Source organism: Natator depressus, chromosome 10 (assembly GCF_965152275.1).
Source record: "Natator depressus isolate rNatDep1 chromosome 10, rNatDep2.hap1, whole genome shotgun sequence".
In the NCBI taxonomy this organism is placed as follows: domain Eukaryota; kingdom Metazoa; phylum Chordata; order Testudines; family Cheloniidae; genus Natator; species Natator depressus.
Window position 1 is genome coordinate 9,593,636 of NC_134243.1, and position 25,561 is coordinate 9,619,196.

The 25,561-nt window shown below is 53.0% G+C and overlaps 2 protein-coding genes across 9 annotated transcripts in view; one reads left to right on the top strand and one right to left on the bottom strand.

Moving 5' to 3' along the window:
- Nucleotides 1–8,458, top strand: part of TNRC18 (trinucleotide repeat containing 18) — a 90,123-nt gene extending 81,665 nt beyond the window's left edge. For all 7 annotated transcript variants that reach the window (XM_074965166.1, XM_074965167.1, XM_074965172.1 and 4 more), the window contains 6 exons: nucleotides 458–574; nucleotides 1,060–1,224; nucleotides 2,387–3,660; nucleotides 4,509–4,745; nucleotides 5,363–5,437; nucleotides 6,082–8,458. In XM_074965166.1, the coding sequence (XP_074821267.1) occupies nucleotides 458–574; nucleotides 1,060–1,224; nucleotides 2,387–3,660; nucleotides 4,509–4,745; nucleotides 5,363–5,437; nucleotides 6,082–6,288 (2,075 nt within the window). In that variant the 3' untranslated portion in view covers nucleotides 6,289–8,458. The remainder of the gene's footprint in view (nucleotides 1–457; nucleotides 575–1,059; nucleotides 1,225–2,386; nucleotides 3,661–4,508; nucleotides 4,746–5,362; nucleotides 5,438–6,081) is intronic.
- Nucleotides 8,459–16,374: 7,916 nt separating this feature from the next.
- Nucleotides 16,375–25,561, bottom strand: part of SLC29A4 (solute carrier family 29 member 4) — a 40,386-nt gene continuing 31,199 nt past the window's right edge. For both annotated transcript variants that reach the window (XM_074965157.1, XM_074965155.1), the window contains exons 8-11: nucleotides 24,414–24,549; nucleotides 23,032–23,219; nucleotides 22,250–22,490; nucleotides 16,375–20,837 (exon numbers count right to left, since the gene is read on the bottom strand). In XM_074965157.1, coding sequence (XP_074821258.1) covers nucleotides 20,695–20,837; nucleotides 22,250–22,490; nucleotides 23,032–23,219; nucleotides 24,414–24,549 — 708 coding nt within the window. In that variant the 3' untranslated portion in view covers nucleotides 16,375–20,694. The remainder of the gene's footprint in view (nucleotides 20,838–22,249; nucleotides 22,491–23,031; nucleotides 23,220–24,413; nucleotides 24,550–25,561) is intronic.

Here is a 25,561-nt window from a genome sequence, read left to right on the forward strand (position 1 = left end):
GATACCAGGAGAGAGGGATGAAACAGTGATTCTTTATCTGGGAGGGAAGATGAATAAGTGGCGGCCTATGATAGCCGAGGGCGGGTATAAAATCCAGTCAGAGATGGATCTGAGGCTATTGGACAGGCCTCCTAACGAAGGGACATCAGTGCAAATGAAGAGTGAATAGGCGTGAGAAGAGATGGAATGGAATTGTGGGGTGGAGTCGAGTCATGTGGTTAAACTATTGGGATGATTCTGTTGAAAGGGCAGTTTTGTGCTTGAGGGCGGGGCGTGTAATTGCATCACAGGCTGTTCGCCCCAAATGGGTCTGGCTTAACAGTAGGTTCTGAAACTGGCCCTGCCGCCAACAGTCATAACTTCCAAGTGCCAGGGTCTGGCCCATTTCTACTCTACTGCTCCAGCTGTGTGTGTTCCCAGTCCTCTTTTTTTTAATCTCTTTCCCCTCAAACCACAGGGGCCCTTGATCTGGAGGAGGATGGGGATCTGATAACGGTGGAATTTGATGATGGGGACACTGGCCGGATCCCCCTGTCTCATATTCGGCTTCTACCACCTGACTACAAGATCCAGTGTAAGTCTGGACTCCTGAATTGGGTTCTTGTGTGAGGTTTCCTCCAGAGCCCTGGTCTTTTTGCCCATGAGACACTAGAAGCCTCCTTTTAAACCTGCTCAAAAGGGAGACTTCCCATGTTAGGGAACTATCCCGTAAGATTCCAGGGATAATTCACAACTGTTTTTGTTCCAGGATTGTGTTCTAAGCTATGCGGATCAGGACTGAGTTTTCTAGGGCTGGGGTGTTGGGAGGAGAACTCATCTGGGGGTGTTGGGGTGAATCCATGTCTGCTCTGCGTTAGTAGGTGGCAATTTCCCAGTAGCACTTAATGTGCATCCCTCATAGGCATTGTGTGGTGCCAGCGAAAATCTGGGGACAGCAACCAGCTCCTGTGTAATGGCTGCTGCTGAAAATTCAGACTTGCAGGTTTGGCACGGTGTGGTTCTGTTTGGTTTTGGCAGCCATACACCAGGATTCCTCATATGTGTGACTCGATGTTACAGGTGCGGAGCCCTCCCCTGCCCTCTTAGTGCCCAGTACCAAGCGCCGCAGCCGGAAGTCCAGCAAGGATGCTGGGGAAGGAAAAGAGGGCAGTGCACTAGGGTCAGAGGAGCCAGTGGCCAAGGGCAAAGGTCGTGGGAGAAAGCCAAGCATCAAGCTGAAAGCTGGTATGTTGATTCACCCTGTTTTAACATGCAATTCAGTGAGTCCTTGCGCCAACTGTTTCATCCGGTAATGTAGCATTCCTTTTCCTAGAGTAGCATCCCTTTGCCTAGGTGGTGCTGCAACACTAGTGCAGTTCTGCATCTGGTCTTTGCTGCTAAACTTCCGAATCTTCATCCTTCCTTAGAAGACGGCTTCCATCCAGCACTGTAACCCAACGCTCAGGAAAAGTATTGAGCAGCTGCTGAGTTTCTCACCGTCTTGCAGGCGTTTGTTCGTGGGATTTGGTTGGGTTAGAGAGCTAGTTATTTACCAGCTGGGGTTATTGAATTCAGTGCTGCAAACCAGATTTGGAAACTCCGCTCCGTTTTCTCAGCAGGGCACCCGTGGGCATGAGCCTCAGCCAGGAGTTGCAGACACATTTGGAGGCTGCTTCCTTTCCTAGCTGCAGGGAGAGCGCTGCATCTGTAGGGAGGTGGAACAGCTGCAATGGCTGAGCTTGCAGAGGAGGGAAAGGAGCTCCCTATGGATGCAGCGCTCTGCCTGGAGCTAGGAAAGCCAGCAGCCTCCCACTGTGTCTGCAACTCGTGGCTGAGGTGAGGCCTGCTGTAGCCTCCAGAGGCTAAGGCTGCCCTCTCAGCACTGCTCACAGGCCACAGCTAGCAGGAGAAGTGTCATGAGGTTGGCTCATGCTAAGGCCCCCTTGGTAGTCTATTACACTACTGAATGAGCCACCATCTGACCTTGTATTTTAAGGCACGGTATCTGGGCAGCAGTAAGTATAGCATAGATCGGAGAGATCTAGATTGTGCTTTCTCAGCTTGGTTTGCGATAGCGGAAACTCACAGTGCGCCCTCTTTATAGTGGTCAGCAGTTCATTGGTGTTAGCCTCAGATATACCGGCCTGTATTATTTATTAAGTACTCAAAAAGGGCCTTGCTAAGGTGGTCACTGGGTGGAGTGAACAGTTTGGTAAAAAAGCAAGCCATGAAGGAACAGGAGAAATCTTTAAATCCCCCTCCCCACCCAGGGCCTCAGCTCCTGGGTTATGTGCAGGGAATATTCAGCAACTATTGTGACTTGAGGGAGTCCATCCCGGCTTACAGAAAATGTCATATGCGTTATAATTTGCATCTCTCAGTCTATCTGCTTTCTGTTCCTTTCCAGAAGAAGCAGTCCTGCCGGAAGAGACAGACCAGGGAGATTCTTCAGCAAACATCCCTTCTGCTCCAGAGAAGACCGTCTGCCTCGGCAAGCAAAGTGTGAAGGGGTCAAGGAAAAGCCAGCAGAATCCAGCAGGAGGATCTCCCCCACCTGCAGAGGAAAAACGGAATAAAGCTGGCAAAATGAAGATCTCTGCTAAACTTCATAGCCCACCTCCGCCTTCTTTTCAGCCTCCTGCATTCAGCAATGTTCTTGGAACGGAATCCTACAGTGAGCTCCCAGGGGCGCTGGGATCCTTCAGCTCCAATGACAACCCCTCCGGGAAAACCAAAGCCAAGAAGGGAAGGCCTGCTGAGGAGTCGCAGGAGTTTGGTTCGGCAGCCAAGGCTCAGAGAAAGCAATTGGACAATGAAATCCTCATCAAGCTGGACCATGAAGGAGTGATGTCTCCAAAGACCAAGAAAACAAAGGAGGCCATGAGGATGCTGGAGGGGTCAAACCTGACCAGCAGGAGGGATGGCAAGAGTGTCCTGGGGCTGGGCTACCCCGCTGCGTTGGGCAGTGAAGCCAAGCAGAAATCGTCAAGGGCTAAAGCAGCAGAGGGGGAATCTTCGGCTTCTAATTTTGGAGGCAAGGATCAAGAAGTCAAAACCACCCCAGCGACGGCAGCGGAGGAGACTGAAAGCAACAGCAGCGGTAGCAGCTCAGAGTCCGAGGGCGAAGAGGAAGCTGAGAAGAACGGAGGTGAAGCTCAGGACAGCAGCTCAACCAGCTCCAGAGCTTCGACCCCTCTGTCTTCATCTAATTCTTCCTCCTCCTCCTCCTCCTCTTCCAGCAGTAGCAGCTCTTCTTCGTCCTCCTCCTCATCCTCGTCATCAGCATCATCCACCTCATCTTCATCAAGCTCTAGTTCCTCCTCCTCTTCCACCACGGACGAAGACTCCTCTTGTAGCTCAGATGAGGAGGCGGCTGATGCCCAGCCGAGCTCCTCAGTCCAGCAGGCTCTCGCTCCGAAGCAGACCAAGCAGGCAGGAAAATCCCGCGTGTCTTCTCACCCTCAAGGCCAGAAGCCGCCGCCGCCGCAGCAACAGCAGCCGCAGCAGAAGCAACCGCAGAGCAGCAACAAGAGCAGGCCCAAAAAGCGGGAGGGGATCCATCTGCCCACCACGAAGGAGCTTGCCAAACGGCAGCGGCTGCCTTCGGTCGAAAACAGACCCAAGATTGCTGCCTTTCTCCCTGCACGGCAGCTTTGGAAGTGGTTTGGCAAACCCACCCAGGTGAGCGCGGCCCTCTGGCTTGTTCTTTTGGCTCGTGACCTCTGTGTTTTTATAATCCCCATCACCTTTCTACTCTGCCTCCTCTCCTGCCAAGCCAGCAGTTTCATCCCCACCCTCTTCCTGGCTGGCGAAGGCATCTCCTGGTGGTGAGTTTTGGTGCATTCCCAGCTTGGTTTGTTACCGGGGTTACTCCAGGCAGGCAGCAAGGAAGATCAAAAACGTTTCAGGCAGATTTACAGCAGACATCTGGAAAGATCCTCCAGCAGCAGCTGCAGTGCATCTGTTGGGACTGTCCGGCCCCTCTGTCCTTGAGCATTGGCTCCTAGCTGTACTGAAACCATAAACAGATACACTATCTTTTGGTGTGTTGAGGCCTTTAAGTTTGGCACTGTTGGTTTGTTTCTGGGGGAGTGGACACCCCACTGAAATCAGGTCACTATATACTCCCCACTCCCTTCTCACTAAGGGGCTCTCCGATCATCCTTTAACCATTCGCTTTCTTTTGTGACGTTTGCCGCTGTGTCACTTGCACTCTGGCCAGGAAGGGATAAATGTCTGCCATCATTGCTGTTCTCTTTGTTGGCCAGCAGGGGGTGATTAAAAGGGGGCAACTCGGTGTCTTTTCCAAGGTAACATGCCTCGTCTGGACCCACTCACTGTAGAGGTGTCCTTGGGTTGCTTTGCCATACCATTGGGCTGACCCAACAAGAAAGCATAACTGCTGGTGCTCTAATTATCCGTAGTGGGATGCAGGCAGGGAGCGCAAGCTATCCCAGAGTGAGGGGATGAGTGAGACTGGTTTGTACCTAATATTCTGTTCACTCAGCTTTGCGCTCCTAATTTCACAGAGACGAGGAATGAAAGGGAAGGCCAGGAAGCTGTTCTACAAGGCCATTGTCCGTGGCAAGGAGATCATCCGGATTGGAGACTGCGCGGTCTTCTTATCAGCTGGCCGGCCCAACCTACCCTACATCGGCCGGATCCAGAGCATGTGGGAGTCCTGGGGGAACAACATGGTAGTCAGGGTCAAGTGGTTTTACCACCCCGAAGAAACCAACCCTGGAAAAAAGCTCAATGAAGGCAAGGTATGTCAACCCAACTCTGCCCACCCTGTTTAATGGCCACGCTGCAAAGCTTTCCTCACACCTTCATCCTGTCAGGGATGGGGTGACTCATAGGTTTTTTACTAAGTGCAAGATACAATTTGTGACCAGCAAAAGGTGAACATGGAGATTCTGTGCGATCACAGTCGCTGGTGGATGGATGTACCTGGGGTTTCTAAAGCCACTTGAGAGGGAGAAGTGTTTTTTATGCTTATAAGACACAACTTCGAAACACAACGAGCAGCCTTTTGCATGAGTCCATCAAACTTCTGTTTGTTCCTGGGATGCACAGAGCAAAGTGATATATTCCTGCCGTCATGTGAAGGGTGAGAGGAAGCCCTCGGTGTACGGGAAGGCTATGTGGGCCTGGTGTTCAGAGGTGCCGAGCACCCACAGCTCCTGTTGGCATCCCTGGGAGCTGCAGCTGCTTGGTCACTCTAAAGATCAGGCTCTGTTTAAGCTGACGACTCAAGGTCAAGGTGTAGGCTGTGGGAATGCACATCTTTAACTGGTGAGGGAGGTGCCTTTGAAAGGTACAAACTTGCCTGCTTTAACTTTTCTCCCTCTCCATTTCTCCTGGTTGACTGCTCTCGGTGTAGCGTTGGGATCAGAAATCTGGGAGGAGCCTATCTACCACTCTGCAGGCATCCAACCAGAGGAAGGACTTCATGGAGGTAAGACAGGGGTGCAGATGGCAGAAGGCCAGGCCTTGGAGAAGGTTTTTTGATACGTTGTTGACCGCTCTGATCTTATAAGCGGAGCAACAAATGTTAATGAGGTAAAGGCCATCTGATCTGATCTGGTCCAATTCTGTGCTGAGATGAGCATCCTCCCCAAGTCCTCGGTTTTGGCAGAGCATCTTACAGAGGGGGAAGGTAGCCTGCAAAGATCCATATGTGACCATCCCCGGATTTCAGTGGTGTTTGGCACCAGCCCTGTCATTCAGGCCCATCTTTGTTTTATTTCATTTAAATTCTGCCAAAATATCGCCAGACTGATTCTGAGGTTCACAGAGAGGCTAAGAAATATGCAAGATGGCGACCGAGTCAGTGGATTTGATTGAAACTGGGGAAATGTCACACTGTAAAACCCTTCACACAGTTCAATTTGATGGCCTGTCTCACTGTGGGGATGCAGCAAATAAACCTCAAGGTGTCACCTTCTGCATCCCACCATTTTCACTCCCTGTGTGTAGCTCTCAGGTCCTTCTGTGGCATGGGGCACCTAATCTGTAGGAAAGGGGTGTGTTCTAAGTGGTGTGGCATGTCCACTAATGACTCGTTTCCTCTCTGTCTCCCCCCCCATTCCTCTAATGCAGCGAGCACTGTACCAGTCCTCTCACGTGGATGAAAATGATGTCCAGACCATTTCTCATAAGTGTCTGGTGGTTGGTCTGGACCAGTACGAGCAGATGCTAAAGACTAAGAAATACCAGGACAGTGAGGATCTGTACTACCTAGCAGGGACGTACGAGCCCACTACAGGCATGATTTTCAATACAGATGGCGTCCCAGTCATCTGCTGACTGTCTAGGAAGAGGGAATTCAGGGACATGTGCCATCGGCCTGGAGAGTTCCGATTTCCCTTTGGAAGAGGAGCACGGCGAATCTGAGGACATGCTGTTCATACAATGTGATTTATTTCTTTCCTGCTCGTGATGTCTGTGTCGCACTATGGACAGGTCTTCAAAAGAAGAAGAGGGAAAGTTAGGGTGGGGAGGAAGAAACCATAGGACTTTCTGAAGATGCCTTTGGGATAGCATTGGAGATTGGACCCCATCGTTTTCTGGATGAACGGGGTGGTTTTAATTAAGACAAAATTAACCAGCTTCTTCCTTCCCCCTTCTGCTCATGGAGGGTCAATGATTCTCAGATCCCTACACCAGCAGAATAACATCAAAACAGAGGAGGCTTCTTTTGTGTCGCTTGACCCCCTGAAAAAGTCAGAGGATGACTGGAAGAACACCTACTAGCCTTCAGGATATCTGCATCTCCTTCCTTATAGCTCCTTCCTTGCTAACTGCACATGCCTTTCTGGGAAGTATGAGGTGGAAGAGAAAGGAGCCGTGTCTCTTTAAGCGCCTCGGCGCAAACAGCAGGCACACCTTTAATCAGCTTCCCTTCCTCAAAGTCTGCTGTCTGGGACCCAATGGAGAGTGGACAGCCAAGCAGGAATGGAGTCACTCGGACACAGAGCTGTTGACTGATGTCCCTTCTGGGTTACGAGGAGTTGGGTAGAAGGAGAGAACAGAATCTCAGTATCTCTCATTGAGCAAATTGATTAACTCAGTAGATTCATCCAAAAAAGGAAAAAATGTCTGCAATGGGGGGTAGGGAGGAAGGGAAAGGGGAGGGCTGTAATCCATGAGGGAGGGCACAGGGGTGGAGTGTAACAAACGAAAATCTCCCTTCAGGAGGTGAAATCAATGGGGAAGTTGCGGCAACCTGCTCAAAACGAGGAAGCCCCTTCTTGCGGCTCAAAGGAGGCCATAGCCCATCACTGCTTTTTCACACAGGTGCAGCACCTCGGCTTTCACATGGAGATGAGGGGCTGCGCTCTCCCTGGGTGTGAGGCTCCTGCAGTTTAAGCAGAAGGACACACAGCTCTCTGCTCAAAAGGAATGAGATGAGAACTGCCCCCAGGAGTTTCCGTGCAGGAGATGCATGCTGCATGTCCACAGTGGGGGCCAGAACCAAGCTCTCATTGGGAGCAGGCATTCAGCTTAATGGGTCCATGTGGACAGTCACCCCGGGGCTCACTGAGAGCAGTCAGTCTCCCTGCTCCAAGCAGCCGGCCCACCCATCTCATTCATCTCTCACAGGCCTGAGCCTTCAGCTTTGGCCACTTGCCTTCAAGCAGCTGCTTCAGGGAGCCAGGTTTGCAACCCAAAACACCAATACACAGACCTGGCTCTCCGGGCGGCATGCAGGGAGCCAGGGGAGTGGAGCAGAACAAGACCATGGCGGAATGTCCTTGCACTTAACTGAAATCTCACGAGATGCACTGATCTTTGCAACTAACCGATTCGCACTACATATTTCTAGGACACTGAGATTGTTCCAGCATGGATGGGAGCAGAGTGACCCACCCATCCAGGGGAGAGATACTTACAAGGACAGATTTTTAGCTATCTGCCATGGTACTATCTGAGTACTAGAGACTTGCAGCCTCTATGGGAAGAGCAGAGGGGCACCCCCTAAAAGATGATCCCTTGTACTTTAAAAGAACCACAATGGTGCTGAACTCCGGCCACCTCTGCTCCAGCCCATGGCTCACCAAGACTTGGTGGATATTAATGTTTCTAAACTGTACAGTTTTAATGTACCAAAAGACTCTAAACCCTTCTGTATTATAAGTCTTTAAATGGATTTGACTTTTTAATTATAAATATAAATATATATATATAAAAATATAAACTTTTTAAAACTGTGAAAAAATTATGAAATTATAAAGAAGAACACAGTCTGACGTTTAGAATATTATTTTTTATTTCCAGTTGGATTGTGAATGTAAATGATCTGGGAACAGGCTCACACAAACAGCCACACACAAAGTGTACTGGACTTATAGAAGCAAAACTGTGTGAGCGAATTTTAAAGAGAGAGAGAGAGAGAGAGAGAGATTTTATGCTAATGTTAAATAGAAAGCACTTACTGCCCAATGCCTTCTATGGAACACAAGGATTTTTCAGACAATCGAGAGGAAAGGAGAGCCAGGTTTTTGTCTTTTTGTTTTCTGTTTTTGTTTTTAATTTTTTTTTTTTTTTGGCATTATGTTTGTTGGAGAATTCCGTGTGACCGTTTTTCATAAAAAAGAAAAAAGTCTATTGGAAAAAATGAAGCATATTTCTTGGTCCTGTTTTTTAGAGTTGTGTGTGGTTTTTTTGTCGTCGTAGTCACCTATCGTCTGCAGATCGGGGACATGTACTGAGGGAATGCGGGGTCAAGTCCGTCCTGTCGTGTCCCTGTCTTTCTCCTCCCCACTCCCCCCTCCCCCCCCCCACACAATGGCAGCCAGGCCCAGGTGGTGAGTGGAAGGGGTGGGATTGGCCACTGCGTCGCTGCTCTGTTGCAGCAGTTACCTGAGAGCGCCTGGCTGGGGAGGTCGCAGCAGCGGGCCATCAAGTGCATAAAAGGTTGTTACAAGGAGGAGAGAGCAAAATTGTTGTTCTTAACCTCTGAGGATAGGACAAGAAGTAACGGGCTTAAATTGCAGCAAGGGCAGTTTAGATTGGACATTAGGAAAAGCTTCCTAACTGTCAGAGCGGTGAAGCACTGGAATAAATTTGAGTAGGGAGGTTGTGGAATCTCCATCATTGGGAATTTTTAAGAGCAGGTTGGACAAACACCTGTCAGGGGTGGTCTAGATAATACTTCGTCCTGCCTTGAGTGCAGGGGACTGGACTAGATGACCTCTTGAGGGCCCTTCCAGTTCTGTGACTCTGTGATCCCCCTCCCTCCTGGGACAGGGGCAGAGCAAGCCAGAGTGCACCCCCCACCCCCGCATGCTTGGCCCCTGTCACCGGCAGCTGAGCCCAGTCAGGGAGCCGGTTGCTGCTGCCACCCCCCCAGCCAGGCTCTCTCAGGCAGCTGCTGTGGAGCCCCGAGCAGCAACCCCGAGCAGACAGCCTGAGCCAGGGAGAGCGGCTGACCATGCGGCGGGAGTGGGGTCGGGGCAGGCGCAGTAGGAGGAGGACAGAGCCCCTCCTCCCCACAGGTAACATGGGACGGGCAGAACGTGGCAGCCCCGGGCTGGGCACAGGGCAGGGGAAGAGGTCACTGGGCAGAGGAGATACATGGGGCAGTCACGTGTCCTCCCTTTTAGACTGTGCCGCCTCCCTCCCTGTGTGGGGAGGCACGAGGGAAAGTCCTCCTGCTCTGAACAGTGACTGTTGAAGTGGTACCCTCGGCCTGATGGCTTGTTTCTGACTTCTTGATCCCATGTGCTCAGTTTGGTGCCACTCCAGGGAAGCGCACGCACATTTGAATCCATACCTGTTTAGGAAAGTGCTTTATGTATGTGCTTAAGTCCCATGGGCTTCAATGAAAACGAAGCACATGCTTAAGTGCTTTCCTGAATCTTTGTGAACAGAGAGAGAGGTCTCTTCCAACTGCAGACTCAGCCTAGGATCTCAGCCAAGCTGCACTTTTTCCTTCTCTAAACTCCGTTCATAAAGGTTCTGCGGGCCAAATCATGCCAAGAGTTACAGCCAGGCCACTCCGTTGCACAGGTGTGAATGACGGTTTCCTACATTTCTATATGGAACAGAATCCTCAGCTGCCTCCGAATGGTGTTTGCATCTGCAGAGGTAAGAGGCAGCAAGAAGCTAGTTCATGCTCTGAATCAGTAAAGCCCTTAAGTATGTGTCTTAACTGAGGGCGTCCGTTGTATGTGCTGACTCAAATGCACACAGGAGGCCAGGTGCTGAGTGAGGTGGTGCCGTTTTTACTGAGTCACTTGTCCGTGTAGAACTGTGCTTTTAACACCAACCAAGGGACCAGCACAGATTGCTTTGCTTGATGGAGAGGGTGTTCTCATAAAGATGGCTAAAATTGGGCTCATTGTCTTTGGGGAGATGGAGGTGTGGTCTCGACACAGAGTGTCTCCATGTCAGCGTATTTGCTTATGCACTAAGATTTACCACGGAGCAGCCGATAGACCAAGGGGTCCTAAACACTGGTGTATATTGGGCCAGCTCAAGACTCTCATATGCACCCCTCCTAATACAGCTTCTGGGCCGTGCCCTAAAGCACCCATGCTGTCTGCACTGTAACAGACAATGGAACTTGGACTGCTCCCAACCTGAGCCCTATGTGCTTGGGAGGAGCCATGCCTGGTAAACGGGCGTCGTTGTCCAGGACCCTGTGCTATTAACTCCTCTTATGGAGGATTTTTGCTCTGCCGTTGGCATTCCATCCCCATCCCTTACTCCCTACACCAAGTGTTGGCTGCTTGTTGCAGGCAGCTGCCATCAGCTGGGTCATCACCATCCGGCACCTCTCGCTGGACTCAGTCATCGCAAACACCTCTGTGAAAATAAGACCATAGAGAACCCATGGGCCCAAGCTCTCGGTCGGCTTCCTCTCTCCTCTGTGTCTCCAGATGCTACTGGGCAAGCTACCGGGCTTCACCCCCTTGCCATGAGCAGTGTCTTGATGGCAGTGGCATGTGGAAATTTGTAGCAACTTGCCAAATTGGATTTTTTTTTCTGCACATGGAAAAGCAGCTTTGCCAATGTGTTCTGCATGTAATGTATGGGGGAGGGTAGAGAACACTATGGATTCCCCCACCACCACCACAACCCCCTACTACTTCACCCCCAGCCTTCTCAAAGATGAGAGGTTGCCCTTAGCAACTGTTCTGCAGCCCTGGCTTGTTGGAGAGGAGGGCTGGATTGTCCCTGTCATCTCCCTGTGACTCAGCACAGCCCCCAGACCAGGGTGTCCAACTCTGTTGGGGCCTGGGGGATGAAGTGAAAGTTGTCCTTGGCCCCAGGTGGGGAAAGGAGTGAGTTAATGTGTCCAGGAAAGGCCAGGCGGAGCCTGGCTTGCTTGGAGCCTCTGCCCTGGGCAGGGGGGAACAAGGTGAAAGGCGTATTGGGGAAATGGGCATTGGTCCTGTACTGCCCCCAGTCTGGGTTGGGGTGTCTGCTTCCTGGGCTGTTCCTGCAGGAACTGCACGGCTGGACTGTGCTGGATGCTCCACTACCAGAAACCTGCGGAAAAGCAGAGGGGCTGATGGAGCGCCCCTGGTGGCCCCAACCACCTCCTGGCCAAGGCACAGGTATTTTCAGTACCTGTGATGAGACATGGGGGCTGCACCTCACTGTCCCCTTGCTTTTCCAGGAAGGACAACGGGGTTGTAGCAGTTCAGCATGGGAAGATAACCATTAGCGCAGTAACTTCCTGCAGGAGCCAGATGTAGCCATCTCTAAGAAGCTGCAACTACCAGCCAGCGCTGCATGGATAGGACGAGTCTGCCATGGGGAGCACGCAGCCTAGAATGAGATGGGCCAAGGCAGTGGCTGGAGGGGGGGTGCAGGGACAAGGACAGGAGATGTCTGTTAAAATGAGACTGTACAGAAGGGAGGCAGTGGCTTTCCCCTAGTTAAATGTTGGCTGCCTTCAGCATGTAAGCAGCCCTGATTCCCACCCCAGCTGCTCTGGCCAGCTCAGCTAAGCCGTGGCCTTTCAGCTGCAGCTCCCACTAAAATCAATGGCGGCAGGCAACTAAATACTGCAGAGGCTCAGGGACTAGCAACGGTTGCTGGCTGGCTGCTGAGTATCTCCTCTAGCCAGACCTGCCCCCAGCAGAGAAAGGAAGCGACCTGGGGCCTGCTCTCCGGTGCCTTTTACAAAAAGCAGAGTTTATTTGTCAGCAGACACACAACAGCAAAGTGACAACTAAGACAGCGACACAGAGACGGGACGAGGCCCAAAACCCCTCCTGAGAGAGACACGCATTAGAGTCCTTATCTTAGCCCAGCCCACGGCTCTACGGCCCTGTGGATGCAACAAAGACGTTTCAGCAGCACTCTGGGATAAGGACACCGGCACACACACACACACGCACGCCAAGGGGGGAGCCAACCCCAGAGCGAGCCAGGATCCCTCACAAACCACCCTAGGGTGACCAGACAGCAAGTGTGAAAAATCTGGACAGGGGGTGGTGGGGTAATAGGAGCCTATATAAGAAAAAGCCCCAAATATCGGGACTGTCCCTATAAAATCAGGACATCTGGTCACCCTAAACCACCCTAAATGTTCAAGAGAACCTGATAGCAGCTGGGCTGAGACATGATGCTGCTTCCATCCTGCTATGTAGTGAGTATCCCCTTAATTGCCCATCTAGCTTGGCCCAGGGCGGGCGGAAAAGAGCATACTGAAAGGTGCCAATCTCAAGGTGTGGCTTGGGGTTAATGTAGCCCTAAGTTTATGGACACACGCACACACTGGACAAGCAGAGATGGGAGGCTGCACGTGCCACTAAACAGTCATATTGCACCTGTAAATCCTGCCGTTCAAACACGCGATTTGGCTTTGATAAGCTGTTACAGGCTACAAAACAGCATTGCTCAGCCAGCCCAGACCATGTTTGCTTAGTTGCAAACCATGTGTTAGCGAAGCAGCTTGTATGTGTCACATGACTGGCTCCTTCACACAATGCCACTTTATTTGTCTTTTCTGCAATTCCCCAAATCACCTATTTCAGCTGAGATATTCAACGCTCCTGCAGGGAGAGGCTACAGAAAGGCAGCTGGGAATTGTGTGTCCAGTTCCCCTCCGGGACTGCAAATTTCAGCCTTCTCTTGCAGGCTGCACCATGGCATTTAAATGCACGGTTGAGCCCAGTCTTAAAGTTTTTTATAATGGGTGTTGGTGGGGTGGACAGACATAAATTGCACGCTAGGCTTTTCCTGGAGCTGACCAGGGCCCATCATCACTGCAAAGAAGATCACGAGAGACCCAGACTCATTCTAACACAGTTTAGGCTCCCTTCCATTGATGGGCCAAGCGCTGAGCAAATCTCGCCAAACGTGACCAGTCACCCCGATTAAAAAAGAACAAAACAAAACTGGCATTTGCTTTGCCCATGTTCAGGCCGTGTTTCACAGCTGTTTTCCATGCCATGCTAGCAAAGGCGTTTGCTCACAGGCCAGACACTTTCAATCAAATATTGCAGGCTAGTCAAAGGCAGTGGTTTTTTGAATGGGAAATGTGAGGAGTTGCACCCAAGCCCTTCTCAGCCAGGGCGGGAACACCACAAACAATAGCGTCTCCCTGGGTTGGCCAATCAGAATGAACTAAGAGACCCACCCCGCCCCCATATGTCAAATACATGCCAGCAATGGTTGCTGGACAAGCTACAGAACAGAGTGAATAATATACGATAGCAAATCAGTTTGAGAAAACGGCAGCGGGACGCAAGGGTAAACGGCCTGATTAGCTCCTACACACTCAGCTCTTGTTAGACCCATGCTCACGTTCTGTAACGACCCAGCCCTGGCCAGGGTGAGCGCAAGGCCCACTGACATCTATGGTATTATAAGCGCTCCACTGCTGTGAGCGTATCTGCAGTGTCGGCGGAAACAGAGCCTGCCTGGATGCCTGTCCAACAAGCCGTGTGTGTCCCACCAGTTGGAGTGCAGCACAGAAGGGCTGAGGCTGGACCCCTGTGCTCATCGGGCATGGCCTTTCCCCTGGAAGAGGCAAGGGAAACCAGCAAGACATTGCCCCCCCCTCCCAAATGGGGGGGGTTGTGTGTGCAAGTAGTTTGACAAAGGCTTGAACATGCTGTGTGCAAATGAGGGTCTAGTACACGCGGCCCGGCCAAGCGCGTGTTCAAAACTGTGGTCTAGCACCGTTCCCTGCCCGGGGTAGCGTATGGTGGCACCACCACTGTTTGGCCCCATCCACCCTGGCTGCCAGATCAGCAGCCCATGTTGCCATGGCAGTTTAAGCTGTGCATCCACCTGGTGTTACGGCCCCGCAGCCACAGGGGTGAGGGTCACCTCCTTCCACCCACGCCAGGCCCATAAGTCGAGTTCTTCTTTGTTGTGCCACAGGCCTCAGCTACACTGGGCTGTTGCGCGCGTGCACGGTGGTCACAGCGGGGTTAAATCCCAGTTAGGTCGTGAAAGGCAGCTGGGAAAGCACAGCGGGGCAACCAGCTTTGGGCGTCAGCATGGCTCGCAGTTGTGCCGCGTGGGCTGGAGGGCAGCAGACAGGTAAAGTGGAAGGTAACGGCTCAGAGGCCAGTAGCTGGCACGCGCACCTACACAGCACTGTTCCTGGGCTTTGGCGGCCTGATAAAACGTGTGTTTGGCAAATAGCCTCCTCTGTCCAGTTCTTTAAGTAACACTCTTAGCAGCTAAGAGGCATGGGCCTCCCTGCAGTGCAAAAAAGAACCATGATGGGCATTGCCCTGCTGTACCTGTGGCCTCTGTGTAGGGTGGGGAGCAGAGTCCCTATACACCACAGCTGAACCTATGCTTAGCAACGCCCCCTCTGCTCGCTCCAAGACAGTGCTTGCAGGTGCCCTGATCAGTGTACATGAACCCAGCCAATTGGGCGCCCACCCAGAGTTCCTCCCACACGGTTGTTCACCAGAAGAGGAGCAAATGGGACAATGAGAGGGGAAAGGGTGAGCGCGTGGCCATCTTGCTGCACCCGTTCCTGCTGAGCACAAAGTGATGACAGGCCAGTACTAACTTCCCTCTGCCACCAGCATTCACAACCGGCTCAGCCTGAGCCCCTGACCAGCCCTGTGGCCAATCTAGAGCTTTGGTGTCACAGCCCCCCGGCTCTTGCTGCTGACTGATGGTGCGTCGTCTTTGACGCCAGTGGTTTGGAAGAGGGGAGATCTGGCTGCTGTCGCTGTGAAGGGCTGATTGGCCAGGACCAGCAACCATGTTGTGTTGCAGTGGTCATGGCTTTGCTACAATATGAAATCGCTCTCTCCACCAATATAAACCTGGTCCCGCTGCATAGGGACGAACACACTGGAGGCGGCTCGGCATGTTCTGAAAGGGTTAGGTAGCACATTGCCTGACTCTACTCAGGAGGGGTTGGATGGATGGAGCAGAATTAAGTAGTTGGTTTCCCCTCTCCACCCCCCCCCCGCCTCCCCTCACAAACACTGGTCCGATCATGATCTTCCCATGCACGAATCAGCAGGCTGGGGCCCTCACTGAATTTGCCTTGGCTGGTGCAAGAGTCTGGGGGAGCTGTGGACACGAGGCCACTGCTCTTGATGACGTGCTATCAACATCGCCCCCCCAGCAGCAGGTATCGGCGCAGGGCAGATGATGGGGGCAGTGCCATGGGTGTGGCACTGTCTCCTCCTCTGCTGCCCTTCTGCAGCCATCTGCACAGGAAGTGAGGGAGCTGAGAACAGAGGGGCACATCCACATGCTGGCCCACTTGAGTTGATTGCCCAGAAATGGCTCCAAACAACTGCCCTGGCCCTGGCAGACTAGGCCTAGCCACGTTCTAGCTTGGGGCTGGTCAACCCTGGCTTGGGAAGCTGTGTTAATCATGCTCTGTGCCCCTACAGCAGCATCCAGCTGACGCCCTCCCTGTGCTTTACAAATACTTCTGGGAATTAACCGCCCCATCCCCAGTGAATGTACTAGCATCAGCTCCATTTCACAGCTGAGGAAACTGAGGCCGTGAGCAATGTGAAGGGACTTGCCCAGGGGACCAGTGGCAGAGCTGGGCATCCTCTGATGGCTAGACCACTCTCCAGCGGCCCCTTCCTGGGAAGAACAGGGTTTAAAACCAGCCCCGGCGAATTCATTTCCCTACTTACTGAGCCTGACTCCAACTCTCAGCTCCTCTGATTCACCAGCTGTCCCTGCAACAAAGCTGGGCCGCTCTGAGCGTGAGTGTGTTTGCTGCCCTGTCCCTCCGCTCAGCGTGTCTGCCCTGCTCGAGCGCTCAGGCCGCCATGAGCCAAGGTTCTTTTGCAGCGCACCTCTCGCCCGCTCACAGAAGAGACCGCCCAGGCCCAGCTGAGAGGCAGGGGTTGGCGGGTGGAAATGGAGCCATGTGCTTGTATTCCCTACAACTCCACATACTCTTTGGTCGCATCGCTGACTCTGGACAATTGACACGATGCCAAATATTTTATTATTTCTTGAAAATGTATTGATTTCCTTCGCAGCAAATAGGACGGCAAATGAGTCTGGCATGGCTGACACACAACACGAGAGCTATTTGGGGAGGAAAGGTGACAGCTTGGCAGTTCCTGGACCGTTTTTGGGTGCTAGCATAAGAAGGGACCTGATGTCGCACCCACTCCAGCCCCAACCTTCCGCTAGGTTTTGATTCAGGCCCTTGGAGCAGGGCCAGCTGTGACGTCTGGCTCCAGAGCCAACCTCCCTCAGCGTGTGGGGAAGGTGGTTTGGGTTGGGAGGCGCTCTGAAGACAAGCCAGGCCCCACCAATCCATCGGCGACTCAAGCAGCTCTTCAGAGCACAACTCTCTTGAAACAAGGCAAGCCCAGTCTGTGGCTACTTCATCACTAGTGCTCTTCTTAAAAAAACCGTTCCGCCTCGGTCACGGGCTCAGGGCTAGTTTGCCTAACGTGCCTGGCTGCCGTTAGCTACAAGGCCGCCTGGCTCCTGACCGTGCCCCCGCCGGCTCACCCCAACAAGGCAGCCAGAGGTTGGCTGGCAGGCTGCGTCCTCGCTGCATTAGGAGCGGTTGATACGGCTCATTTGCGGTCCATCAGCCAGCTCAGCACTGAGGACGTTTTGTTCAAGCTAGTGCTCGATTCTGTGGGAGCACACGATGCTGGCAGACAAGTGTTGCTAGGTTACACAGAAGGGAGGACTAGGCCCTTCAACTGCAGGAGAAATTCTCTGGCCTGTGCTATGCAGTCGGTCGGCCACCCTAGAATATGATAATAATCCCTTCTGGCCTTACACTCTATGACTCTGAATAGACAGCAGGGAAGAGGCCAGGAAAGGCTGGCAAGGAACCATCAGCTGCAAAATACTAGCCATGATCATGAACAAGGGTTTGTGGCCATGACTAAAGTCACATGGCTTTGAGACTGCAGGCCCTGGCCACTTAGGGTATGTCTACACTGCAATTAAAATCCCGCAGCTGGCCCATGCCGGCCGATTTGGGCTCGCAGGGCTCAGGCTGTGGGGCTGTTTAATTGCAGTGTAGTTGTCCACGTTTGGCCAGGAGCCCAATCTCCACGAAGTGGGAGGGTCCCAGAGCTTGGGGTACAGCCTGAGCCGGAACGTCTACACTGCAATCAAACAGCCCAGCAGCCCAAGCCTCTGAGCCCGAGTCAGCTGGCAGGGGCCAGCCGCAGGGTATGTCTAACTGCAGTGTAGACGGACGCAAATGCAGCCTGTGATCACCCTTGCACTGTAACTGCAGGGGATGGCCAAAGCTCAGCACCGTGACTCGATGACTTTGTTTAATGGTTAGTTTCACTGCCGGTGACAACTGATCAGGTATTTCTAGTCAACTGGAAGGGTGACCCAGGTGCAAGCAGACACACCTGTGCTTGGTTTGATTCCCCTAAGGAAAAATCTATTGAGTTCCCCATAAATCACTTATACAGCAGCTCTGTATTAAAAAAAAAAGGAATATGACATCCTCTAAAATAGAGTTAACATATTACAAAATGAGCTATGGTCATTTATAAAATTTATGGAGCAAGCAGCTAAGTGTGTGTGTGAGTGTGTGTGTGTGTGTGTCAGTATTTGTCTGTTATCATGTACTTTACGATCTAGTCCAAAGATCACAAACTGGCCAGTGTGACACCGTCTCTCTACTTTATACAATCATGCCTGTACTTTGCAGCTCTGGCCAATGCAGGATCATCAGGCAGATAACAGAACTCAGTGGCCCATATGATGCTCTCCCTGGACTCAATGATATGTTATTGAAAGAGGAGACGGGGAACACCTGCAACACCACTGAGCATTCAAAACTCATGGAGCAGGCTCCTGAAAATCATGAGAAAGGTTTAAAAATCATGAGATTTTTAAAAATATAATAAAATTTGGGTTCTTTTTATTTGCTTTCAGGGATTTGGGAGTTCAGGTTTTCAGGTCTGTCTCTACAACCAGGAGCGCTAGAAATTTACAGTGTTTGAATTAAAGCTGAGGTTTCTAACTTCAGGAGCTGGGGGCTTTATGAAGAACATCAACTGCCAGGAGCCTTGCAAAAGTATGCAACTTGGAGTTGCAATTTACAAGGCAAAAACACTACACCCATTTCAAGTCACCTTAATCGCTTATGCAGGACTGAAGCAAGCCTTGATTGGGGCACAACCTCTGTGCCTCTCTCTAGGGCCCTGCACATTCAACAGAGAGGCAGTTCTAGTTACTGGGATGGTCTTTTATGGGGAGGTGTCAACAGTGGGACTAGGTCATGTGGGCCCCACATGAGCTCTGTGCTAGCTGTGATGAAGAAGCCACTCCATCCTAGTCTCCAGTGACGGTTCTGTTCCCCACCCCACCCTCCTTAACTCCTGACACTGTCCCGTGGACCAGAGTGGAACGGTCACTGAGCACGTGCCTTGCTCTGGGGGGTAGAACAAGGAGGGGGAATGGGCGAGCTAATCCCTTGGGTCTTTCAGGGTGGGTGACAGGTGGAGCAACTGTGACTCCAAGGGCAGGAATTCCAAGTCCATCACCACACTGGGGAGGCTGGAAAAGGAAGAAGTGAAATTTCGAGACGGCTCAGTCTGCACTAGGAAACTGCCTGGCCATCAATCCCTGCCCAGAGGTAAGCGCAGTGGTGGAAGCTGCAGTGTGGAGAGGACACTGGGGCTTTTGCCTGCTTATCACCCACCCCTACTTCAGCATTTGCTAGTGTAGACAACACCACTTGCAAACTGTACAAGCCACGAGTGTAGACAGATCCCCAAGGACAGCAAAGCAGCTGCTCCTAGGTTCCATTCAGCTCAGCTCAGGACCAGTCATTCTCTTGGGAAGGGGCACACCCCCTCCAGCGTTACACTCCCAGGGCCATGGTAAAAACACCGGGCAAATCAGTTGTGGTGCCTGCTATTGATAACTCCTTCCCTACTCCTACCCCACTGAGGCCAGTGGGGGTTTGGCCAGTGATTACAATACAATGTCTCACTCTAACAGAGCATCTCTCTGTCACTGCAGGTCTTTTGCCCTCCTCCTGCCCTCTCTCTCTCTCTCTCCTGCTTTCTTCCGCCCCTCTATCACCACCCCCTCACCTTGCAATCTATCTCCTCTTTGCATCTCCCTGGCACACACACTCAGCCACGTGGCGGGCGCGCGCTGGGGCGCTGTGTGAGTTGTGAGGCAGCAGGATGGTGCTGGGCGGTGGCGTGTGCTGCAAAGCGGCTGCGTGAGGGGTGTGACGACCAAGAGGCTGGACGCTAGGATGGTGGTGGGATATGTAGAGGTGGTACAGCCAAGGGGTTCATTTTACGGCTGGCATTTGTATCTCAGAGCCGAAGACCACCACAAACGTCTGACACAAACGCCGTCACGCTCCCACCAGTATCAGCGCCCTGTCCTTTGTCTGCACACGCTCTCTGGGTCAGGGTGGGTGGGGACACCCCACACCCTTGTACAAAACCAGGGACCTACACCCCAGGAGTCTCCTCCCCGCTCTACCCTGCAGGGTGAAATGCTAAGGCATGGGGTGCAGCGGCCGGGCAATCCTCACTGCTCTGTCCCCCAAGGAGCTGGAGCCCCTCCATTCATGAGAAACAGCTCCATGGCAGTGCCACATATCAGCTGGACTTCCTAATGCAGAGCTTCACCACAATTCACTCCCCACCCTGGAGTCACCTGGGAACAGCCAAGTGTCGACAGGGGATGACATCCCAGCCTAGAGACACAGATGGCTGGGAAATCCCAGGGCCAAGCTTATCCCTGGTTTAACACCCTGGACTTCAGTGGTGTTACACCAGGCATGCGCTAGCCCCACTATATCCCCTAGTGGGGATCCACTTGTCTGTAAAGCTCTGATCCACTAATCCAGCGCCCCGCGAGGACCTTGCAGGGGTGGGGTGGGGTGGGGTGGGGGGGAGATGAGGCCAGCTGTGGAGCACTGAGCTCGCCCCCAAGAGCAAGCAGCTAAGTCGGGGGGTGGCCATTTCAGGGCGACACCCACTGTCACCCCCAAACTTCTGTGCCATTGCTGAAGCCCGTGACGACTCCCGGCAAACACCCCTTGGCCCTGCCTGTGGCCAGCTTGCAGGCCTCAGGATAGGCTCCAGCCTTTCAGCCCATCAGGCCAGGGGTCTGGAAGGGGGATTAATATTTCAGGGATCAGATTTTGGGTAGGGTGGGAACGGATTAATAAATAAAGGACAGATCATTCCCATTCTCCTCTCCTCCCCAGCCCAACCCACCTGCCCCCTTCTCCTGCACCCCGTCCCGGCACAGAGCTTCTGCAGCCCCAGCTGCATCACCCGCTCAGTACCCTGCCGTGAAAGAGCTGTTGTAGGTTTCAGTGTGGAAACAGGTACTGTGAGACGTACTGGTGAGGCTATAGGCGAAGTAGGCCACGGCAGAGCCCAGTGTCAATCCAGTCATATAGGACACAGTCATGGTGTTACCTGCAGGAGAAGGGGAACGGAGAAGAGAAGCCAGGAGGTTAACCCTCATCTGCCAGACAAGCGCGGATGGCTCAGACCCTAACAAGGTGCCAGAAAGTGTCTCCACTCATGATCCTGGGCCCCGCCGGATTTGGGACAGAGGTACCCTGCTCTAGCTCTAATCTGTAACATATCCCCCCAGAGCATATTGCTGGCAACCCACCACCAGTGCCGGTGGCGATGCTCCCAGGCCAAGGGAGAGCGAGGGTGCATCCGGTCACTGGTTTGCGCCCTGCAGTGGATAGGGGCGCAGCGGTCTGGAGACACAATGGCATGAGCTGGGGTGGGGAGCCTTAGAGCAGGAATTGGATCAGCGTGGGCAGGAGACAGCCACCTGGAGGGGAGCTCTACAGGGGCCAAAATGATACTACCCTCCCCAAAAGGACAGCAGGATCCTCACACCCGCATTAACCCCCTGCCCCTCCACTGGACCCCGTTGGGCCAGAGAGAGAGCCCTGAGCGCAGGTGCTCTTAGAAACTGGGCTTCTGGGGAATGACTCCCAGACTGGGCTGGTGCCACTGGACAAGTCACGCTTGGTGCGGGTGCTGCCTGCAAAATGACATGCAGGGCAACCAGCACGTCAGTGCACAGCCAGGCTTCGTGCAGAGGCCTGCAGCCCGGACATGGCCTCTGAGCCTGGGGGGTAGTGCAGGGATGAAAAGGAACAGGAGAGGGACTCGACCGCCCACCGAGGCCTGCCTCCCACCCACACCCGCTTAATATTTTGGAGTGACCCAACCGCTTCCTCTCCCCCCACCCAGGCACAGCTGGTCTCTCCCTGCCGTGTAACGTGTAACCGGGATGGGACTGGTTCCATGCACACGGCATCTTTCCCCCCACTGGCCTGCCCACACCTACCACATCCCACAGCAGTGCCTGCAGCAGTGCATTCTGGATACATCTGGGCAATCTCCCACGCTCCCTCAGCTGCTGCTTCCAGGGGCACTTGGGGCAATGCTGCTGAAGCAGCGGGCGAAATCCCCTCTCATGCACACATGTGGGACGTTGGGGGACTGACTAACCCGGTTACAGTGGCAGGGCCCAGCCACTCAGTGTGAAACGCAGGTGCCAATCATGTTACAGGGTCACGAGCAACGGCAAACCACAGCGCACTATCTAGTTAGGAGCCACATGCTAGCCATGGGGCGTGTGGCCATGTGTTAACCCAGCGAAGAACTCAGCAGCAGCTGTAGCGCAGATGGGCCCGAAGGCGGGAGCAGTGACATGGGTGTGGCAGTACAGCCTGGTCCCCTTCTAACCGTGGGAAACACAAATGTAACTTGTGAGGCTGTGGGTCCAGCCAGCACTGCCCCTGCCTCCCTACACGGCTCCCGTGAGCGGCTGCCATGTGTCAACACATTATTCCTCCTACCTGCCAGCTCCCGCTGCTCCGGGCTCACTTTGCCAGCAGCTAGGATCATGGGTACGCTGCCAAAGTACCCATTGGTGATCCCCATGAGGAGGGAGAAGATGCAAGGCCAAGCGGGGTGGTTGAAGGTGGGTTTCCCACTGGGGTACACGCACATTATAAAGAGGGGAATGAAAATCACTCGCAGACAGGAGTAGATGAGAAGGTGGGTCCCTCTCCAGTCATAAGGCAAGGCAGCCAGGATCTAAAACACAGAGGGAAAGTCGCATTGTGTTGCAAAGGAAAGCGGCTTCTGGAGTAAAATCTAGATCAATAAAAGATGAGGCTGTTCAGGAGGCCGGCCTAGACTGAGTGGTAGTTCCAGAGCAAAAAAGCCACTGGAAACAAACAGGTCTCTACTGTGGGATCTGAAGGAATCCAAACCTAGCCCATCTTCAGTTACAATCCACCCCCATTTAGACCAGACCCTCCTCCCATACACACACCAACCACACCTTTAATAACACACCAGATCAGCAGACAACCCGGTTTGAATGGATTGCTTTTCTAACAGCAGGGGAGGGATGACAAAGTCTGTAAAAATATGCATGGCAGGAAGTCATGAGCCACTCCAAGCCCAGGGCCTGAACTTGGGCAATTGACTCCCAGTTCTCTTCCACAGCAGGGTAGACTGGCCATCAGACAAGACGTGTTCCTTAGTAATCTACTGCCCATCTGGCACCTCAACCGCTACCCACCCTCCCCAAATAAGCCTGCACAGGAGGTCTAGCCAGGACCCCTCCTACCTTGCCTACAAAGTCTGAGAGGTTGAAGACAGCCATGATTAAGATGGGGAGCCACTCCCCAAGAGTGCAGTTGCGGATCTCCGACTCCAGCCCAGGAAAGAGGCACAGTGTGATGAAGTAGGTCATGGCTATGGAAAGCATGTAGGCCCAGATCACCCTGGAGACAACGTAGCGATGGAGCATCATGTCTGGAGGAGGACACCAAAGCAACTTGTCAGCTTATTACTAAACCCACGCTCTTGCCCCTGCAGAGCACGGCAGTGAGAGGTTCACCTCCACCAGCCTTCGCCCTGGTCTAGGGGTGCTCACAAAGGCACTGATTAGTTCTGCATGTGAACGGATGCTTTCCCAGCATGCGGCAGAGATGTATCAATCCAGAAGGCCACCCTGGCTTCTGCCCTCAGAGCTCTGACCCCATCTCCCACATTAGAAACCCATTTGCCCTTGCCAGACTCCATTCCCTGAACTGTGGCTCAGGTTCAGGACCGGTGTAAACAAGTGCTGTTCAAATGACTTCAGCAGAACTCAGGGCTGAATCCAGCAGGCCCCTAAGCAGGCTCTCTGATTTCCATCGGACGCTAGAGCGGTATGAATGCTGTAATTCCACATGTTGTGTACATGCCACACCTGCAACTCCGGGGAATAGCTAATTTACACTCGCTGTGACCTCCCTTTCCTCCCCTTCCCCCTGTGAGGGCAAAAAGGCAAGAGAGACGGCGGTAGCTGGCAGTGTTATTTTATGTCCAGTGCTTGGCAGAAATGTTCCCTCAGACTCCCTGTGATGTGCAGCATGAGATTACCTCACTTGGGCCTAAAAGTTTCTTGGCCTCCATTGCTGTTCAGTGCCATGTGTGTTGGATGGGTTCCGCCTACCACACCAGAGGCAGCTGCATTTCAGAGATGCTGTGCATATCGAGACCGCAAAGCGTTTGGGGGTGGAAGGTCTATCCTAGGGATAGATGTCTATGGCTGCCATCACAGTAACCTCTGAGTGCCTCGCAGACATGGATGAGCTAGGGGCGTGTTTTCACCCCCTTTGCGCAGATGGGGAGCCGAGGCATACAGAGAATAAGTGACTTGCCCAAGGTCACCTCAAAATGCTGTGGCAAAGCAGGAGCTGAACCCAGCTGTCCTGAGCCTTTAGTAAAAGAATATCCTTCCTCCCGCAACGGCACGACAGAAACGCACAAGCGGCTGCAGTACTATTAAAAGGTGACAGTTCCACTTTAAATGGCAGCCTCTGAAAGCCCCTTTACGTGAGAGTGGGACTAGTTGTCCCTGCCAGCTAGAGCAAAAGACAAGCGTGCTTGTCAGAGTGAGTGCCGGGGAGAGCCTGGACAGCCCGGCTAGCGGGTCCCTGCAGCTGGACACAGGTGTCCTACCTCGGAAGCTGGGCCAGCTCCTTTTGATTCTTGGTCGAGGGACGTCAAACCTCACGTAGGTGCCGCTGCCAGCCAGCTCAGCTTCATGCCCCAGGCTGCCCGGAGGGGAGCCCGCCTGCCCACAAGGCCGATTTTCCTGGGGAAAGCACAAGAGGGATCAGGGTAGCGTTGAGCCAGGGGGTATTTTGCAAAGAACAGCTCAGTGGGAGGAGGGGGAAAGACTCCGGGAACTTATCCACCTTGATGTGAGACCCTCCTGCTGTCACTAGCAAAGCCAGAATGGATGAGGTCAGTGGCTGTAATACACTCCACCCAGGAAGCGTACAGGACAAAAGTGGGGAGGGGAAACATGGGTTACCAGTTTATGTGCCACGCTAGGACATCCACCGTTACTGTATAGATTTATATACAATACTTCAGCGTCTCTCTGCACCAATGCACCGTTAGAGGGCACCACACATCTCCTAAAAGAGGGGCTATCGCAGTTTTCCATAGTGCGCACAACAACGGAAAGCAGGTTGTCTTGTAGGCCCATCTCCGCTCCCATTCGTGGCTGCACAGCCCACCTCCCCTCCCATGCCCAATTGTGTACCGTCCCCCTGTGGCACCCTCGGCAATTGTTTGCACAGGACAGAAATGGTCGGAAAATATTAAAATGTCTTTTTAAAGTCTAATGTCACAGCTACAAGCAAAGAGCAGGGGCCAGCGGGCAAAGATCAGGCGGCCAACCAGAAAGTGCTGAACCAGCGACAGGGTGGCAACCCCTGTCCTACAGCGAACTGGGACACAGGCCAATTATCACACTCATTTAAGAACGTCGTCTGTGAGGGGCTGGAGCGCAGAGGGCTGCATTTCGAGGGCAGCACTCTGCCTGCGAAGCTGAAGGAGCAGCCCTGCTAATGCCCTTCAGCAGGGACTTATGTGGCAGACAGACCGTGATGAGAAGCAAAGCATGGTTCTCATGCCAAACAACTGACACCACTGGTTGGAGATGGTCCCATGGGTCTGAGGGCAGATGCTGTGCGCCAAGTTCTAATTCAACTCTGGATTCTGCACCAAAAGGCCGCCTGGACCAAACCAGTGCATCTTTGTACCTTTGTCAGTCCTTCCCTTATCCCTTGGAGACAGCTTCCCCAGCACATCGGCCT